General features: G+C 62.6%; 3 protein-coding genes across 5 annotated transcripts in view; all 3 read right to left on the minus strand.

Moving 5' to 3' along the window:
- Positions 1-2,555: 2,555 nt before the first annotated feature.
- TMEM82 (transmembrane protein 82) lies at positions 2,556-7,167 on the minus strand. 3 transcript variants are annotated; one of them, XR_007154895.1, is made up of 8 exons: positions 6,818-6,995; positions 6,588-6,703; positions 6,361-6,433; positions 5,995-6,169; positions 4,694-5,111; positions 3,338-3,525; positions 2,889-3,087; positions 2,653-2,789 (listed from the first exon to the last, which is right to left on the minus strand). XR_007154895.1 is itself a non-coding variant. In XM_047871780.1 (7 exons), exons 2-7 carry the CDS (start codon positions 6,664-6,666, stop codon positions 2,591-2,593), a joined length of 1,428 nt encoding a protein of 475 aa, XP_047727736.1. In that variant the 5' UTR covers positions 6,667-6,703; positions 7,075-7,167; the 3' UTR covers positions 2,556-2,590. The 3 variants fall into 3 exon arrangements, 2 of the variants coding, with proteins under 2 accessions (XP_047727736.1, XP_047727737.1); XM_047871780.1 differs by lacking the exon at positions 6,818-6,995 and adding an exon at positions 7,075-7,167 and having other exon boundaries at positions 2,556-3,087; positions 3,338-3,523; XM_047871781.1 differs by lacking the exon at positions 2,653-2,789 and having other exon boundaries at positions 2,850-3,087.
- Positions 7,168-7,303: 136 nt separating this feature from the next.
- On the minus strand, positions 7,304-11,530 carry SLC25A34 (solute carrier family 25 member 34). Its single transcript, XM_047871243.1, has 5 exons — positions 10,854-11,530; positions 10,222-10,287; positions 9,979-10,131; positions 9,445-9,579; positions 7,304-8,813 (listed from the first exon to the last, which is right to left on the minus strand). Exons 1-5 carry the CDS (start codon positions 11,271-11,273, stop codon positions 8,631-8,633), a joined length of 957 nt encoding a protein of 318 aa, XP_047727199.1. The 5' UTR covers positions 11,274-11,530; the 3' UTR covers positions 7,304-8,630.
- A 1,631-nt stretch (positions 11,531-13,161) lies between these two features.
- PLEKHM2 (pleckstrin homology and RUN domain containing M2) overlaps positions 13,162-18,652 on the minus strand; it is a 36,029-nt gene continuing 30,538 nt past the window's right edge. The window contains exons 12-20 of the mRNA XM_047871134.1: positions 18,303-18,367; positions 17,827-17,915; positions 17,083-17,215; positions 16,657-16,847; positions 16,147-16,212; positions 15,294-15,453; positions 14,765-14,944; positions 14,566-14,682; positions 13,162-14,245 (exon numbers count right to left, since the gene is read on the minus strand). Coding sequence (XP_047727090.1) covers positions 14,111-14,245; positions 14,566-14,682; positions 14,765-14,944; positions 15,294-15,453; positions 16,147-16,212; positions 16,657-16,847; positions 17,083-17,215; positions 17,827-17,915; positions 18,303-18,367 — 1,136 coding nt within the window. The 3' untranslated portion in view covers positions 13,162-14,110. The remainder of the gene's footprint in view (positions 14,246-14,565; positions 14,683-14,764; positions 14,945-15,293; positions 15,454-16,146; positions 16,213-16,656; positions 16,848-17,082; positions 17,216-17,826; positions 17,916-18,302; positions 18,368-18,652) is intronic.

An 18,652-nucleotide genomic window follows, 5' to 3' on the forward strand; every position in this document is an offset into this window, starting at 1 on the left:
GAATCCTGTCAACAGCCACGTGAGTGGGCTTGGAAGTGGACCCTACCCCGGTCAAGCCTCACGATGTCACCGGAGCCTCGGCCCACGTCTTGACTGCGGTCTGTGAGGAGACCCTGAGCCAGAGGCCCCAGCCAGCCTGTGGGACCCAACCCACAAAAAAGCGCGAGACAGTGAGTGTCTATTGTTTTAAGCTGCTAACTTTTGGGGCCGCTTGTAACACAGCTGTGGATCACAAATACACTCACCTTCGCTTGTCCCAGTCTCCCGCCGACAGAGTGACTTACCCAGCTGTACTTTTCCTTGTGGCACAGGTACTACAGGCCAGAGCCTGGCCCCATGCAGATGTTCAATAATTACTTGTGAATGAGTGACTAGGGTAAGGCATGCAGGATGCCCAAAGGGACAATGCCACAGCTCAGAAGGGGCAAAGTGGGAGTTCAGGAGGGGGGAGGCCGGTTCACCCCAATCCAAGCGGCTCTGGAGGCTACTACCCCCTTCTAGCAGAGACTGGGGGTCCCGGTCTCCCTCCTCTTCGGAAGGATGCTGGTCGGAGCCCAGGATTCGAACTCTCATGGTCTCGGAGAGAAGTCCCAGCTTCATACCCCATTCCAGACCATACCTTCTGGATTTCCTCTGCTCTTTGGACTTCAGGCATCTTTTCCTTTGTTTGGGATGGAGATTTGCTAAACGCCTCACTTGGAGTGATCTAATTTTTATACCCTTGTCAGACTTTTTCATAAAAATAATTTAATAGATAAGAAAAGAATCCTAGTCCAACCCACGTGGCCCATTTTTTTTGTTTGGAAATGGTCCCTGTGTCCATAAAAAGGAAAGGACTGCCAAATCCAATCCCCTCCCAGCCCTGTCCCCACCGGGTCCCAGGCTGTGCTAGGGGCCAAGAGGCCAGAGAACCTTCCAGCAAAAACATCAGGCCCGAGTTGGAACCTGGTGCCCATTCTGGGTCTGGCAAGGGCTGGCTGGGTGCCCAACTAACTGAGCCATTTCCTCCCAGACTGGGACAAGTTTCCTGCCCAGAGGGAACTGAACGCACTCCCAGGCAGAGGGGGGCTGGGTCCTGGATTGGGGGAGGGGCAGCCAGCAGCATTTCCCCCACCTCAGCTACTTTGGGGCTGAGAGGCCCATCTGGGGGTAAGGTGGCAGAGAGCAAAGGGTCAGGGATTAGGCTTGGACTGTCAGTTGGGTGGCCATTTCTGGAGGAATGAGCTGAAACCACCCTGTCCAGGCTTGGGGCCAGCCTGCCCCATGTCCCAGGTGTGTCCCAGGGTGGGGAGCGGAGAATCCTACGCCAGACTCTGTCCTGAGGCAGTAGCCTTTGGGTGACCATGGTGGCCTTTGCTGAGAAGCAGGGCTTGCCAGAACCTAGAATCCTCCAAGAATCTTCTCCCCTCACCTCCTCCCTGACGTCTCCTCCACCCCTCCTAGACAATCTGACCCTCACAACCCCCAGGAGGCCTGGAAGCTGGGAGTCTCCTTTGCCCTGTGGGGCCCCTCCTGGGAAAGGGCCCTGAGCTGGGCCTTCAGTCCCTGTGGAAACTGCCCTGTGGGCTGGATGCTCGGGCCAGGGTAACATGGCTGTGATGGAGCATCAGATTACCCTGCTCACAAGGTGGCTGCAACCATATTCCAGAACCTTCCAGGAATGGAGCTGCCATATTTTATGTGCACCTCGGTTGGTTTCCATGGCCCCAGTTCTTCCAACAAGAGGGGGGTAGCAGGAGGCATGCAAAGCACTTGAGCTCTGGGAGTCAGGCCACCTGGATTCAAATCCTGACTTAGCCACCAACTAGCTCAGTGACCTTGAGCAAGTTACATAACCTCTCTGAGCCTGTTTCTGAATCTGTAAAAAGGGATAACAGCACCTGCCTCTTGAGGCTGATGTCAGAACCCAACGAGATCATAAAAGTGCTTGGCATAGTGCTTGGCACATGGTCAGCACCCCACACGTGGCAATTTTTCTTCTGACGGGCTCAGAGAGTGGCAGCGAAGCCCCCAAGGACACACAGCAAGTAAGCAGAGGAGCTGGTACCCAACCTTTTCCCAGATAGTCTGTTGCCTCCCCGGGCTGGGCCCTGCAGGGAATACGAGGCTGAACGAAGCTGAAATGTCAAGGATCGTCACGGTCTTAGCCGAGCCTCCCTTTAGCTGGTTCTCAGCCTAGGATGGGACGGAAGGTGGGCACCATCCACCCGTGACCGCAGGTGGGTGCTTGACCACGCGTCCAGGCTAGACCACATCCCCATGGCTTCCTCAGCCACCTCAGTACTGAACTCCCCAACACCAGGGGACCCAGCCGGCATGTATCCCTGGGGCCCGCCCCAGCCAGAGGAGCTGTGTGGCCTCAGAAAAGCCTCTTTCCCTCTCTGTGTGTTCATGATTCTTTAATTTTTTTTTTTAACGTTTTATTTATTTTTGAGACAGAGAGAGACAGAGCATGAACGGGGGAGGGGTAAAGAGAGAGGGAGACACAGAATCGGAAGCAGGCTCCAGGCTCCGAGCCATCAGCCCAGAGCCCGACGCGGGGCTCGAACTCACGGACCGCGAGATCGTGACCTGAGCTGAAGTCGGCCGCTTAACCGACTGAGCCACCCAGGTGCCCCTGTGTGTTCATGATTCTAACGCAGGTTGAGAAAATCATCTTTATTGTTGTTCGTGGAGAGGGCGAGGGAGGCCAGTAAAGGAGAAGCCATTCTGAGAACGCAATTCTCCCCCATTCCCCCAACCCCCCCACCGGGAAGGCAGGTTTGAGGGCGCTGCATCCGTTCTCTGTCCTGAGAAAAATAGGGGTTCGCTCAGTGGCCTCCAAGTGCCCCCTTCTGAGAGCTCTAGCCCCGAGCCCTCTTCTTCCTCCCAAGAGCCCCAGTGCCCACCTTGAACTCCAAGTGGGGGGCAGGGCTGGCAGTCCTGGGGTCAAGACCTCCAGATGAGCCTGGGTGGGCCCGAGACAGACTCCCAAGTCCTTGCTAAGGCAGGTCAGGAGGGGGCTGTCCCCTGGGGCTTGCCAGGTGCTGAGGGCTGGGGCGGGGGCTGCCTTGGAGCTGACACTGAAGGCCTCTGGGATGGAAACTCCTGGGGGAAGGTGGGGAGGAAAAGAAGGACACAACTCAGCTCCCCCATCCTCTGGTGGGGGAGCTTCAGGCCCTGCTTCCCACGCAGGGGTCAAAGCTAATACCAGGTGAAAAAGGGGATTTCAGCTCCTTCTGCCCCCACCCCGAGAGAGGTCACCCCAGCCCTTCTTGAACTCGGGCCTGTGGAGGCTCCTCGGGCTGTCTGGAGCGGCGCTTCCGTGTCTGGGGGACCCACGCGGTGAAGCGCCCACCTGTATCTGGCAAAGGTCCAGCAGGGTACGGACGCTCGTCAGGCACCAGAGCTCGCCCAGCAGGGACATAAGGACACCCAGGAGGTCCAGCCAGCTGCCCACGGTCAGCAGCAGCACGAAGAGGCCGCCCATGCGCACCAGCACCGTCTGGACGTGGCTCTGCAGGCCGGGGTTCTGCCGCTGCTCCTCTGGGGGGGCAGGGCACCTGTCACCACCTGCCCGCCCTACCTGAGGTCCGGCCTGGGACGGGGCCTGGACTCCCGGCTGCCCCCGACCTTCCTCAGTGTGAGCCTTCCCCTCCCCTTGCAACCCCCTGCCTCCCTCCTCCCTCACCCCCACTCTCTGAGCACCTGGCTGGCACCAGGCACTTCTTCCTAACCAGGCCTCGCTGTCTACCCCCGAGCCTGCCCGCTGCTGCGCTCTGCCTGCAGTCAGGGGAGGGAGGGGGGGCACGCCAGCTCCAAGCTGCAGGCGCCGTCCTGCCTCCACTGCCACCTCTAATCGGTCGGGAAGCCCCGGGGACTCTTTCTGCTAAGTAGAGCCCCACCCGAACCCACCTCCCCACTCCCACTGCCCCACCCAGTCCCAGCTCCCGGCTTCTGTTCTTGACCTTGTGGGTCAAGCGTCTACTCCATGTCCACTCGGCAGCTAGTGACCTTCTAAACACAGGAACGGGACGTCCTGCCTGATCTGAGCCGTGTCCTCGTTTCTTACTACTCCCCAGCATGCCAGACTCACTCCCACCTCAGGGCCTTTGCACCCGCTGCTCTCTGCCTGACTGCCCTTCCCTGTCCCGCCACCTCGACCCCGTCTCCGCCCTGCAGCCAGGCGGTTCTCGCCATAGCCCACATCTGGCCAGGTCGCTCTCCCCTGCTGAAAGCCGTGCAGGGGCTTCTCATCAGACCGCCTGCACTGGGTTGATGAGGGCTCTCCATCAGGCCCCCCCATCAGCCTGGCCAGTCTCAACCCCTCCCCATTCCCTTGGGGTGACAGCCATACTCCACTTTTTCAGTCGTTCCACAGGCCCCACCTTCTCTCACCTCTGGGCTTCGGCCTGCGGGGTTCCCTCTGCCAGGATCTCTTCCCCGCCCCCCTTCCCCACCCGAACCCTCCTACTATCCTTCAGAACCCAGTTCAAGCTCCATCTCCTTGGGGCTCCCAGCGCATGCCACACCCATCGGTGAGCCGCCCCATATGGCTTCTGTCACTAGACTGGGCGCCCTGGGATGGCAGGGGTGTGGTCTAACTGTTGTCGGCCTCCCCGGGGCCTAGCACAATGCTGTGCCCCGGTCGGACAGTGGGACGCGAACGCCCAGTGAATCAGCGGCCGCCCAGGACCCCGCCTGTGGCCCTTACCCTGCATGTAGATGACGAGCAGCGTGTAGCAGATGACGAGCGGCGTCCAGAAACGCACGGCGTCTGACGTGGTCAGGAAGTCCCGGTTGATAAGGGCCACGGCTGCCAGGTCACCCACGGCAAAGGCCACGGCCAGGGCGCGGGCCAGCAGCCGGGGGAGGGCATGAGCGCCGGCCAGCAGGCCCAGGCAGACCCCGCAGTACTGCTGGCTGCTGTGCAGCTCGTAGAGCTGGTAGATGTGGCGGCAGAGGCGCCTGGCGCCCGTGCGAAGCAGCATGGCCAGCCAGAGGCCCAGCAGCAGGTTCAGGGTGCGGTGCGGGGCGTCCTCCTGTAGGAAGCTCAGGCCGCAGGTCAGCCCGCAGCCCAGCGCGTACTGGCACAGCAGGTGCAGCCGCAGCCTCTCGGTGCCCTGGGAGCCCTGGGCGGGGGAGGGGGGGGGAGAAAGGGGGCCGCGATGCTGGGGGCTCAGGCTGCCTCTCACCTGAGGTGGGGGGGGCCAAGGGGCTGTGAAGGTGCAGAGGCTCCATTCTGTAGGAATCTGGAGCCAGAAGGAACCTTGGGGATCATTCCCAAAGAAGGAATATTCCCTGGGGTGCCCGGGTGGCTCCGTCAGTTAAGCGTCTGACTCTTGATTTTGGCTGTCATGATCTCATGGTTCGTGAGATTGAGGCCCGCATTGGGATCTGCGCTGACAGCATGGAGCCTGCTTGGGATTCTCTCTCTCTCTCTCTCTCTCTCTCTCTCTCCTCTCTCTCCTCTCTCTCTCTCAAAATAAATAAATAAACTTAAAAAAAAAAAGCAGGGATATTGCCTTCAAGGTCAAGCCCTACCTACTGGGATCATTTCTTGCTGCTTAATTTCAGTCATGATTGTTCCTTGGGCCCCATGTGCTTGCTGAAGGTTTGTGGCTCAGAGCCTTGAAGACCTGGGTTCAGAGCCTGACTCCGCTTCTTGCTGGTTGTTGACCTGCGACAAGCCAGTTACCCTCTCTGAGCCTTAGTTTCCCCATCCGTGAAATGGAGATCACAGCGAAGCTCTACCCGCCTCTGACTGTGTGGATACGTGAGATGATACGCACTCAGAGGATCCGGCACGGGGCCTGGCACACGGGGAGCTCGGTGTCCAGGAGCTCGCTAGGAGCAGGGACTGCACTGGCGATCACAACCCCAGGGGGCAATCTGCACCCTCCGGTCTCGGTCTTACAGAAAGGAGGTGGTGAGGAGACAGGGGGGTCTGGGGTGAAAATCAGGGCCCGGGTTCGGGTAATGACACCCCCCCCCCCCCACCTCAGGGAGCCTTACCTTGCCCAGGGAGAGCAGTGTGGAGATAGCCCGGAGGGAGAACTCAAGCACCACCAGGGCGGCCACACGGGCCCCCACGACGGTCAGGATCAGGGCCAGCCCTGCCAGGTGCACGGTCTCCAGCGAGGCCCACGGGGCCTGCAGCTGGTGCTTTTCCAGCCGCCGCTCAGGGTTGCTGTGGGGCAGAATGGACGTGGGCAGGGCCAGAACCACCAGCCTCGGCCTGGGCAGTGGTCCCCGTGCCCCCAGACGTGCTCACTGGGGATAGGGTTCCCTTCCCTCCGGCCCTGCCCTCACAGGCCGGAGACAGCTCGGTGGGGGGGGGGGGGGGGGGCCCAGGAGTGGGCTGGGTCGGCAGGCACTCACTTGGCACAGTTCACAAAGAAGTAGACCTTCAGGAGGCTGTTCAGGACGGAGACTCCGCTGGCCCCGATGAGGCCTGAGGGGCAGGAGGGAGGGCAGGCGGTTTGGAGGGTTAGAGGTGGTGGGAGACCCACGTGGTGGGGGGTGGGGGCGGGGGGGGGGTCCACCCTGCAGCTGCCCAGAGCTGCCGGAGGGGGCGGGGCTGCACGGGACAGGGAGGTGGTGCTCACCTTGCAGGACAGAGTCTAGGAGGCTGGAGCCCCACTGGAGGGAGGGGAGGCCGGGGAGCCAGGAGGGCAGGGAGAACATGGCCGCTGCCGGGATCAGCCCCCGCCTCTGGCCAGGTCTGCTCCAGAGAGACCAAAGTCACGGGGCAAAGGTGTCAGTGGAGGGAGGGGAGGGGCAGGGAGGGATCAGAAGCTCAAGGGAGGGAAGGGGAGGGGAGGGGAGGCAGGGATACCTTCAGGGCCCCAGGGTTACTGGCCTCGGGAGCCTACTGCTGTCCAGGGGCTCCGCCTTTGGGCGGCATGAAACCAGCACTGATCTCTGGCCTCTGTCTCTGCTCAAGGTGGGTGCCCGTTTTTCTCACCCTACCTTAGGCCTTGCCCCAGAGGGCCTTCCTGAAGCCCCAGGCCTTATATGTTGCCCCCCATAGCTTTGCATCTGGGCTCTGCCCCCTCAGCCCCAGTTCTGGAAGGTGGTCCGTACCCCCACAACCTGAGGTTGAGATACAGTTCTGGGCCCCCCTTCTCCTTCCGCCACTGGGCAGCCTGCCTCGACGATCCTCCCCGTGTCCACTAGGTGGCAGGCCTCAGTTGGGTTGGAAGCTGCCGAGGGTGCGGCAAATCCGGATCCTCCTTCCCCAGACCGAGGAGGGAGCCAAGGGGTGGGGGGTGGTGTCACGGGTGGGGGAGACCGAGGCTTCAGCAGAAGAGAGTCGTGGAAGTAAACAAAATAGAAAACTTTATTGGTTTGGAGTGTGTGGTGGGGTACCCCCGGGGAACAGCAGACATGGGGGATGGCAGGGTAGGTGGTTTAGGCTCTGCTTGGGCTGGGGCCAGTCCTATCCCTTCCAGGGACTCGGTGTCATTCTCTGAAGCACAAAGGTCAGCGTGGGCCTTAGGAACACACACACTGGGAGGAGTGTGGCTGCAGCCTGGGGAAAGGGCCCAGGGTGAGGACACCTAGCTCTGCTACTCACGTCGAGCCAGTCCCCTCCCCGCCCTGGGCCTTAGCCTCCTCATCTGAAGAATGGGCATGTCCAGAGACCCCTTTCAGAACGGTCATGAGGATTTGTCTGGACGCCCACAGTGCCGGGCACCTAGGAAGCCCTCAGTAAAAGCTTCTAGTTGGTGTTATAGGCTGCATTATGTCCCCCCCACCCACATTCATATATTGAAGTTCTAACCCCCTATATGTGACTAATTGGAGATGGGGTCTCTAAAGAGGTAATTAAGTTAAAATGAGGACATTAGGGTCGGTGCTAATCCAACACGACTGGGGGCCTTATAAGAAGAGATTAGGACACAGACACAGAAGGAAGACCATGTGAGGACCCGGGGGAAGATGGCCGTCCACATGCCAGGGGGGAGAGAGAGAGGGGAGAGAGAGAGAGAGAGAGAGGCCTCAGAAGAAACCAACCCCGCTGATGCCTGGATGTCTGACTTCCAGCCTCCAAGCTGTGAGACAATATCTGTTGTTTAAACCATCTTGTCGGAGGTCCACTATGGCCTCGTGGTGCCTCACAGTGACTGTCGGGGGCCCTCCAGCCCTCATGGTCCTGGCTCTTGCCAGGGACACCAGCCTGTGTCGTAACTTCCAGTCCTCTTTCTGCCACTTCAGAGCTGTGTGGCTTTGGTCAAAGCACTTCCCTTTTCTGAGTTCTCAGCTTCCTCTTGGTAAAAGAGGGTTTTACCGTCTCACGCTGTTTGAGGACTAAGCAAGCTGATGCATGTAAGCGACCCAGCTCAAGGTGATTGCCATGCCCCGGAGCAGCGATTATCATAATGAGTAAGGCTCTGGGATAAGGTAACCCAGTACAGAGGGGGAAGAGAATTTGCTGGAGAACAAAGTGGCTGGCCATCCAGAACAAATGCTCTGGCCTGAGGGGGGCCGTGGGTCTGGGGGGGACCAGCGCTGTCCACACTCTCTTCCGACCTGTGGCAGGGTCTAGGCCAGTGGTCTGCTCTGAGCCGGCCATTCCCAGCTGGAGCGGGCCATTGCTTCCTGCCGAGCGCCAGGCTGTGTCGGGAAATGGGGGTGAGGGGTGCCCCCTAGGTGCCCTGGTGCAGGCCCCGCCCAGCCAGTTTCCGGAGCTCATCCCAGAAGAGCATGCTGAGGATTGTGTGGGGGCCCAGGCGCAGGTAGGCTGGGCCCAGACCCTTGTAGAGTGCCAGGGGGCCCTCCTGCCGCCAGATCTTCACCAGGCAGTCGGCGAGGCCACCATACAGCTGGCCCTGGAGACAAACACGGGGCAGATGTCACCACAGGGAACGTGGCGCCCTGGCTGGCACAACCAGGGGTGTCTGTGTGTAGGGGCTACTGTGGCACATCAGTAGAGAGACTCTCCCCAAGCTGGGCAAATTCTAGAAAGGTGGCCCTGTAGGCTGTGAAATGTAAGAAGCCTCTTCGTCCAGGCAGCCACAGCCCCATGCCTGGGGGCTGAACTTTGGCTAATGGCACACAGGTGGATTTCAGCGGCCTGTGGAGGGCACCTCTGTGCTGAGCGCAGCCTGCACCGGTGTATGCGAGGGCCCGTGTGCGTGAGGCCGTGGGGTCAGGCCTGGATTCTGATTCGGGCTCCTCCACGTATCAGCCGGGCGACCGCACACACAAGTCATCAGATCTCTCTGAGCGTCAGTTTCCTCATCAGGAAGATGGAGGTGATTGTGAGGATGGAATAAAACCCAGAGGTGAAAATGCTTAGCCCATGCCTGGGACATAGGTGCTCAGCAAACAAGGCAAATTGATGCGTCTTCATGCATGTCACGTGTCTGCGTGTCTCTGGCTGTGTGTGTGTGTGTGTGTTGGAGGGTGCTCTCCAGCTTCCCACTGGCCCCCCACCCCCCCGCACCAGCCCCTGCTCACTTTGCCAGTTCCGTCCACGGGCTGATTGTATAGCCGCGTGCTGACCACGTCGAAGGGGGTCATGACTGCGGCCACGGCGACGCTACTGATCATGCCTCCAGCCAAAGCCACCAGCCAGCTGTCCTCCGGGAGCCACTGTGGGGTGGTACAGGTTCTGACGCCTGCAGGTGCCCTCCCCCCACCCGCAGGGTACCCACCCTCCCCTCCCAGCGTGTGGGCGCTGGGAGACCTAGGGGAAGGGGAACAGACCGGGTGCCTCCAGCCACCTCCCACCCCAGCTCCGTCACAGCTACAGGGCTCACTGCTGGCCCCCACTCCTGCTGGGCACAAGGGCCGGGACATGACCCTAAGGGCAGAGCCAGGGTCCTCAGCTGTCTTCAGGGGCCCTGTCTGTCACCTCCCCGTTGGCTTCCCTAGGTGGGGGTCCAGCTGGAGATGTTAGGGAGTGATGAGGGCCCAGAGGGGGAGAAAGGAGGCAGGCAGCCCTTACTTTGGGGTGTCTGTGGGTGGGCACAGGTGTCCCTGGCTCCTCACCTGTTGTTTCTGCACCCAGGCCTTGGCAGAGGCAAAGGTGGCCAGCTGGGCCGCGGAGCCGACCATGACCCTGGGCACGGCCCCACCCACGCCCCGCCATAGTCCTGCCAGGCCTTGCTGCCGCCAGATGGTCTCCAAGGCCCCCAGAACACTCTGCGGGGAGAAGACGCCACATCATGGGCAGCCCCTGCCGGCCCAGGAGCCCATCCGGCCCAGGGAGCTCTGGGGAGTGACGGTTCCTACCTGGTGATGGTGCTGGTGCCCCACAGCCATCGCGGCCACCGTCTGGGCCTGCAGCTGTGTTTTGACCTGTGACAGCAGACGTGAGAGAGAGCCTGGACGAGCGCGCCCCGACATCCAGAGCGCCACGAGCCCACCCCCACAGCTGAGGGGGCGTGTGGGATAGGGTCGGGGGCGAGGCTCTGAAGTTAGCCTGGGTTTGCATCCTGGTGTGACCGGAGCAAGTTACTTAACCCCCTCCACTCACGCCTGACAAGCTGTTCTGAGGACTAAGCGGAAGACGACGGTACAACATCCAGCCGGGGACGCGGGGGCCTCGCTTATTTTTCACTCGCACAGGCTGCACGGGAAGATGGGTGGCCACACCGGGGTGGAGCCAGCACACGTCCTGCCACCCTCTGCCCCCTCCTCTGGCTCAGGCCTGGTGGGGCAGGGACCCCAGGAGGATGAGGATCAGGACCAGGCTCTGGGGCTTTGAGCCAAGGGGCAGATTCCAATCCCAGGCAGGGATGTTCCCCGCCCAGCAGGCCCCACCCGGCCGTCCAGGTCGGTCCCGCGGGGCCAGCCTGGGAGGCTCCAGAGTCCCCGGGCGAGCTGGGTCACGGGGTGATGGAGGATGGAGAAAAGGCACTCACCAAGTAAGCAGGGCTCCCCACGAAGGCTCCCAGTGCCCCAGCCACGGCGCCTGCGACCACGGTGCCACCAGGCTGCTGGGTGAGGCCAGCCTGGCACGCCAGGCTGTAGCAGTAGAAGCGGACGCCATTCATGAGGCCCTGGTAAAGGAGGCCGGCGGCCAGCCCCTTCTGCAGGCCACACAGCCCATCTGCACGGATCACCGCCGCCACCGAGGCAAAAAAGCCCCTGTAGGGCCGCGGGTAGGTGCCCCGGGCCCGCAGCTCCCCCTGCAGCTGCAGCCGCGTCTTCACCACCTCTAGGGGGTTAGTGAAGACACAGGCCAGGCAACAGGCCGAGGCGCCTAGCACCAGGTCCACAGCGGGGGCAACCGTCTCCCTGGCCTCTGTTCCTGAGGCCCGTTGCGCCCCGGGCAGGGACATGGGCACAGGCCCTGGGGTGGCGGAGCTTACGCTGTCTGCACCCCCGCAGGGCCTCCCCGCTGGGGATCAAGGGGGTCTGGGGCCATGTCTGGAGGGCAGACGTCCAGGTCAGACAGGCCCGGTGGCCCCTGGTCTATCCTGGGAGTCCACCTGCTCTGCTGGGCCGCTAGGGCTGTTGGAGCCCGGGACACGCCCCTGCTGGCTCTGACCAATCCCAGCTGTCTCTGTTCTCCACACCTCCCGGCAGGGGTGGGCCTGGACCCTGGGATCTGGGGAAAAGGTCACCTGGGGCAGGAGGGAGATTGGGGGCGGGGAGAAGGTGTCAATCAGCTGAGACACCTCCTCCTGTTTTTCTTACCCTCCTGCCCTCCCTGTGGCGCTGGGGCGAAGGGCTGGTGCCCCTGCCCCGCCTCTGGTTTAGCCAGTCCTGCTGCAGCTCGGAGCCCTGGGCATAGAGCAACTGCCCCGGGGAGGCTCCTGAAACCGTGCCCAGGCAACGCACTGACTGCCCACAACCACCCTGCCACCGTCCTTGTGGCTTCTCCGTTCCCGGCCTCAGTCTTCCAGTCTGGTTCCCACAGTCTATGGTCCCACTGAGAGCAGAGGTGGAGAAGGGCTTCTCGAACCCTGTGGAACTATTTTTGAACCCCGGGCTCTGCTACCATGTGTGACTCTGGGCAAGTCACTTTCTTTCTCTTAGCGACGGTCTGTTTCTAAAACGGGGATATCAGCACCTACTTCAGAGGTGTGTGGAGAACATGCCTGGCACAGGGCTCCACCCAGAAGATGCACACCCCCCCCCCCCCCCCACTGCCCCGTCCCCCGCTCTGGCTCCTTCCTCCCCATCCTTTGCCTCCCAAGATTCCAGGGCCCTGGGGCCGCTGTGTCTCAAGGAGTGGCCTGTGGCTTCGGTCATTCACCCTATGAAGACTTGCCCCCTAGTCCTGTCCCTCCTCCTGGTGGGAACCTCTTCTGGACTATAGGTTTCTGGAGAGGCCCTGGTATAGAAATGGCCCTTTGTCTTTGTTTTTTGGGTTTTTTTTGCTTTTTTTCAGAGAGAGAGAAAGAGAGAGAGAATGAATCTTAGGCAGGCTCCACGCCTAGCCCACTACTGTACCTTGAGATCGTGACCTGAGCTGAAATCAAGAGTCGGCTGCTTAACTGACTGAGCCACCCGGGCGCCCATACGTGGCCCTTTGTGAGAAGGGACTTCACACCCCTGGGAATGGCTGTCAGGCGCTAGGTTGCTCGGTCTGGCCTCCACCTTGGCCTCTGCCCCCGGGCAGTTCTCTCCCGCCACGGCCACCCCACATCAGCCAAGTTCCAAACAGAACCAGAGGCCGAGCCACCCTGCCTGCAAGCCCACCTCTAGGCCTCCACGCCCACCTTTCCCAGCTGCCGCTCCTTTCCCCCCAGGTACGAAGCCCTGGAAGAGGCAGCGCTGAGGGCTTTGGGGCCCCAGATCACTTCCCCCCAACCCCCAGCCTGGGCCTGGCAGGCTTGGCACCCTCTGGCCTGCGCCAAGCGGTCTGGGGACAGCTTGGACACTCTCGGGTTTATCCCATATGGCCGGCACTCGCCCCCAGAGCTGGGGAGGCTGGGAAGGCTGGCCGCAGAGACAAGTCCCGGGACTGGAGGGGTAGCTGCCGCTCCCCTGGCCACTGCAGGAAATACAACAGAGAGCAAAGGTCAGGCCAAGAAACCCTCAGGGCCTAAGCTCCAGAGAGCTCCATGGGGGGGCAGGGGGCGACTGGGTTCTCGGTGTCAGCACAGAGCAGCTGATGGCAGAGAATTATGGAATGAATGAAGAATGAATGGCCAAGGGGCTTCAGAGGGGGGCTGGAGATGCCCCTCCTCCATCCTGGTCATAAAGGGCCAGTGACAAGTCTTGGCGAATATAACGTGTCTATTTTATTTAAAAAAAAAAAAAAAGAAAAGAAAAGAAACAACAAACAAAACCCAGACCATCTGACCCCTTCCCCCGGCGGGCCCTTGATAAAACTCTCCAGAAGGGCCCGGATCCAGCCAAGCAGGGGATGGTCAGGAGGCACCCACGGGGACGCCAGGCTGGTGGGCTCCATTCCTCTCGGAGCCCTCCTCCCTCCCCTTTGCTCCCTGCAAATGGAAACAGCCTGCCTCCTGGGTCCTCCTGGGTCCTCCCGGGTCCTCCCGGGTCCTCCGGCCGCTGCGGTTTGGGGAGAGACAGGGGCAGGGGGCCGTGGACATGCGGGGCCGCTGGGCAACCAGGGAGGGCCGGCCCGGCCCCTGCCCCCCGCTGTGGGCCCTGGCGAGGCAGGCAGCAGTGTGCCGGGGGCCAGAGATAGCGAGGAGGAAACATGCACTGAGACCTTAGTGCCCGGCCTCCCTGCACAGCCGGCTGAACGTTCAAAAATGAACAAGGATGGCCGGGTTTCTGCCCAGACCTCTCACTCGGGAGAGGAAGAGGGGACTGCTGCCTTCTCGGTCCTTCTGCTCCCCTCAAAGCTGATACTATTCTCACTGCCGTCCTGAAGAGACGCAGATACATCCGGATGTGCCACGTACACAGAGCCCATAGGGCTCAGACCCTCTGCCCCAGCAGCACTCTCCGGGCACCACTGGCCAGGCAGGATGCCCAGGGGTGTGCGGAGCACCCATTCTGGATCCCTGGGAGGGGAGAGACCCCGTCTCAGGCCCCGGTCGGTGGTTCTGTCCCCCAGGGTGGGAGTGGGCTGTGGAACAGGGGTGGAAGCCAGGCCCCAAGCGGCATGATGCCCCAGCGGGCCACTGCGTGTGCTGCTCCGCTCGCCTTTCTTGGCCCGCGGGGGGTGGGGGTGGGGGGGCCGGCCAGCTCCGCCTCAGCACCAGGGGTCCCGGGAGGCTCTGCCCCGGCACAGGCTGTCGCTCCGCTGCCAGGCGCTGTGGATGAGGCTCAGGGCATCCTCGAACTTCTTGCTGGAGGCTTCCTGGGTGGCCTTGTGGGGGAGGTCCACCTGTGCAGGGGCAGAGAGGGGGTCTGTGAGGGCTTCGGCCCAGGACCCCGCTCTCCTGGGGCTCCACGGGAGCCCTGGAGACCCTCGGCACCACGGGACCAAGAAGGGGCAGCGTGTCCCAGGTTCTGCTTCTGGCTGTGGCCTCGGATGCGCTGGAGGGCGGAGTCTTGCCCTTTTGGTCCTAAATGTTCCGGGCTGTCCCAGAGCTGCTGGTACAGCGCCGTCCCCGGGCCCCTGCCTCCTGCCTCTGTGCCACACAGGAAGGACTCCTCTCCCCGGGGCAGCGGCTCCACTCCTCGGGGCCCCGGGTGGCTCGGTACCTGGTAGATGGTTTTCCACCCGGAGCTCAGCGCAGACAGGAATCGGTCCAGTTCAGATGTGCAGCTCAAGTAGATGACCCAGGGGGGCAGAGCCTGCTGGCTGTCCTGGGAAAACTCCTGGGGAGGGCGGGTCCCCAGGTGAGCAGAAGCGGCCCTCCTTCCGCAGGGCCTGCCTCCACTGCCCCCGGGCCCAGCTCACCAGGACACAGTACTCCTTGCCGGGTTCCGTGGAGACGGCACTGATGTCGGCCAGCCTGGCTGTGCCCAGGGAGCGGAAGAAGCTGGTCTGGCAGTCCTCGTGGCAGGTGAAGAGGCGGTCATCGGTAATCACCAGACAGCAGGGGATGCAGGGGCTGGGGGTCACCCCCTGGGGGATGACCTGAAGGGCATCGGCAGAGGGGAGAGGCAAGCTGGAGCTCTCCGGGGGTCGGTGGCACCAGACCTGCCCCCTCCAGGGGCCCAGCCAGCCCTTGGGCTCCCCCTGCGCCAGAGGTCAGGCGGGTTCCACCCAAGTCGGAAGTGGAGGTGAGGACAGGGGTGACAGTGGGAGCGTCCGGCCCACAGGCGGCCCTGAGCCCGAGGACCCGCTCCCGGGCTGTCCCCTGGAGGTCCCCGTCTTCGTCCTCATGGGCCTCTCTGTGAGTGCGTGTGGGTCTGGGGAAGGGACACCGGAGGGGGCTGGACGGGGTCGGGAGGCCAGACGAGCGGCGCAGGCCGGAGGCGCTCACCCCTTTGGACACGGCCTGGCAGAGCTGCTGCATCCAGCCGGCCATCTCGGCCTCGCTGTCCGCGCTCAGCTCCAGGCAGGGCCGGTCGGCGAGGATGACCTGGAAGGCGTGGGGCCGATCCGTGGTGTTGGCTCTCCGACAGCCACCGCACTGCTCCCCGCTGGGCCAGAGGAGGAGGGGTGAAAGGGGAGCAAGGAGGCAGGGGTGGCGTCGGACACGGGTGCGCCTGCACCCACGGTCCCGGGGGCTGGAGGCCACCGGAAGGTGCTATGGACCCCTTCGGCTCTCAGGAGAGACTTAAAGCTGCCAGGCGGGCCCGGCCCTTTCCGAGTGACAACTTCTGCAAGGGGAACTGCCAGAATTGCCAAGATCCTTCTAGATATCTCAACCTGGCCAGGCAAGGGGTGAGAATCCGCTCTTAGCTCTGGCCCTCTTGGCATCAGGGCACATTCATTCCCGTTGCCTCTGTGGGCCCCAGGTTTTCTCCAAGCACCTGTGTGTCCATCTTCCATCAGGTCAGGAGCTTCCCGGGAGAGGGACCGCCTCCCCTGCCCGGACAGACCCTCCTGGCAAGGAGTTCCTCTTGCTCCCCTGACAGGACGATGCCCAGCCTCCCCTTGCTTGGGGTCCTATAGCCTCAGGGCTCAGCAGACCCCAGGGCAGCGGTCAGGGCTGCTGGATGGGGTGGGGCTGAGTGGGGGCAGGCCGAACTGATTGACACAAGGGGGTGGGGTGTCAGCTCGAGCCAGGGAGAACAGGAGCCCCGGGGTCCCAGGCTCGGCCAGAGCCGCCACCTGCGGGCAGCACCGCCAGGCCTCACGCCTGCCCAGCCCCCCATCGCTAGGACACTCACCCCATGTTCACAGAGAGCAGAGGGGTGACATCTGTGCGGTCGGGATACTGGTAGAGGATCCCGTTGCTGCAGGGGCACAACATGGCAGGGGTGAGGCCCGTCCCAAGAACCGAAGGCCAGGTGGGGCCCAGATCCCGGGGGGGCCTGCAACTGGGGCCTTAAGCCCCAGAGGCCAAGGGGCCTGCCCTCTGCGGAAGGGAAGGTGAAGAGAGAACTGCAGAGGCTCGGGAGGGCGTGCTGTCCCCTCAGCAGACCTGGGGATGGCGAAAACCTTGGCAGCAGCCCTGCCCGGACCCCCACCTGATGTGCCCCAGGATCCTCGGGCCCCAGAGACGGCCGCTTTACACAGAAGCTCTCGCAGCCCGGAGGGGGTCTGCTCCAAAACCCTTGTGGGGGTGGAAAGAGGCCCCCGTGGGCTTCTCTCCCCAGTGGCCGGCCCAAGGGAGACCCCTGCTGAGGGCCCAACAAGCCCCAGGTCGAGCCCGGGGCCAGAGCTGTGGGAGCCCCCACCTGAGGACCACGAAGCAAGTCTTCCAGTGCTCTTTGCCCAAGTAGGAGGTGCCCGCCTTGTAATGCAGCATGCCTTCTTTGGTGATGGCGCCCTCAGGGGGTGAGCAGTGGCAGGGCACTGGACCCAGGGACTCATCCAGGGGGTCCTCCCAGTGCACAAGCCCGTAGAAGCGCACGGTGACAGCGGTGGCCTGCGTGGGGGGAGGGGGCAGCAGACAGAGTGGTGAGGTCTGGGTCGGGCTCACCAGCGGCCCAGCACCAGGAATGGCGGCTGAGAAAGCAAAGCCGTGCCCCAAGTGGGGTGGGGGACAGGACCCGAGGGTAGGAGAGCCCCTCCCAGGTGGGTGATGGAGAGGTCCTAAAGACGTCCTTTTGCGTCGCCTGGCCCCTAACACCACAATACCTCCCCTGCACTCCCGGCTCTACCTCACACTTAGATTCCTGGGCCACGAATTTGGCCAGTGCCAGCTTCTCCATGGTGGCATCAGTCAGGATGCTGGGGTAAGGTGGCTCCCGGCAGCCTTTGATCATGGCGGACTTCAAAGAAGCCAAGAAGAACCTATACAAGGGAGTGGGGTTTGCTGTCAGAGGCCTGGGGCACCTCCACCCTTCAACTGGACGGGATCCTGGCCTGGAGGGGTCCCAGGAACTTTGGGGAGGGACCCGGCCGGAAGCAGAGCTCAGGGCAGCAGGTGGGGCGATGATGCACTGGTCGGTTGCCATCAGCTGTGACCTGGAAGAGGCCGAACCGTTCCCCGTGGCCGAGGTGCCTGGGGTCTGACGGTGAGGCAGGACCAGATGAAGGGATGCTGCAGAACGGGTGGGACCCGGGTGCCCGTCACTATCCGATCTTATCATGTGTACTTTCTGTATGAAAGCACAAGGGCCAGCAGTGGGGCTCGGGTGTCCTTCCTGGTGGGTGACTCACACCAGCCCCCTTCCTCTCCGCAGGCCACGCAGGGTCTGAGGTCACCTGAACTGACGACGGAGCCAGTCAGTGTGTGTACCTTTCCCTGCAGGTGCCGGAGGGAACACATCTGCTCCGCACTGGTTTGTGTCCCACTTCTCCCCCTCCTGCCCCAAGGGTGGGGAGACCAGGCCAGGACCTCCAGTCCTGCAGGAACGGGGAGGTGGGGGATTGGCCGGGGGGGGGGGGGGAGCGTCACTCACTCAGCCAGGGCCACGTCAGCCGTGTCCAGCAGAAACTGCTTCCTGCGGTTGGTGCACACCAGCTTCACCGTCTGCTGGTCGAGGCCCACCTGCCAGAAACGATACCTTCACATGCACAAGGGGCTTGGCTGCTGCCTGGCGGAAGAGGCAGCCACGGCCAGACAGAGGGCCGGCTGGGGAGGGAGGAGGCAGACCCTGGCATCGCCACAAGGTAAAGCCCCAGAGGCCTGGGACCCAGGGCGTGAGTCAGGGAGGGGAGGGATGGTCAGAAATACGGTGGACAAAGAGGCGTCCTCAGACTCGGTTCTCATCCCCAGCATCATGTGGTGAAGCCCCCGGGAGAGGAGCTGACGCCCAGCCCTGGGGGCGGAGGGGTCGAGGCAGGGACGTGCCTCGCTCTGAGCTCCCGAGGTGGGTGGCCAGAGGAGCCCCGTCCTATGCAGTTGGCCTACGCCAACTGCAGATCCCACACTCACCGACACATAGTCAAGTTCATTGTAAGAAACGGCCTCTTCCACCAGGTATGGCTTCTCCGCGGCCCCTGAGAGAGGAGACCCCAATGCCTGTAACTCTCAGTGGCCTCTTTTCCCTCCCCCTGCCCCCTTTTCTAAGACTGGCCCCTCTCTCAGCAAGGACCCGTCCTTGTCCTGCGACCTGAGATGACAGAGTAGGACAGTGACACGGGGTGCTCGTGGCGGGCAGGCCCCCGGGCTCGTCTTGGGGCGGAGTGGAGTGTTTTCGCCACCACACGCCAGGCAGCCGAGAGCCAGGGGCGGGGGGCACAGAGGGAGGGAGGGTGGTCAGTGTCGTCCTCGACCCGCTCTCA

The sequence above is a fragment of the Prionailurus viverrinus genome, chromosome C1 (assembly GCF_022837055.1).
Source record: "Prionailurus viverrinus isolate Anna chromosome C1, UM_Priviv_1.0, whole genome shotgun sequence".
In the NCBI taxonomy this organism is placed as follows: Eukaryota; Metazoa; Chordata; class Mammalia; order Carnivora; family Felidae; genus Prionailurus; species Prionailurus viverrinus.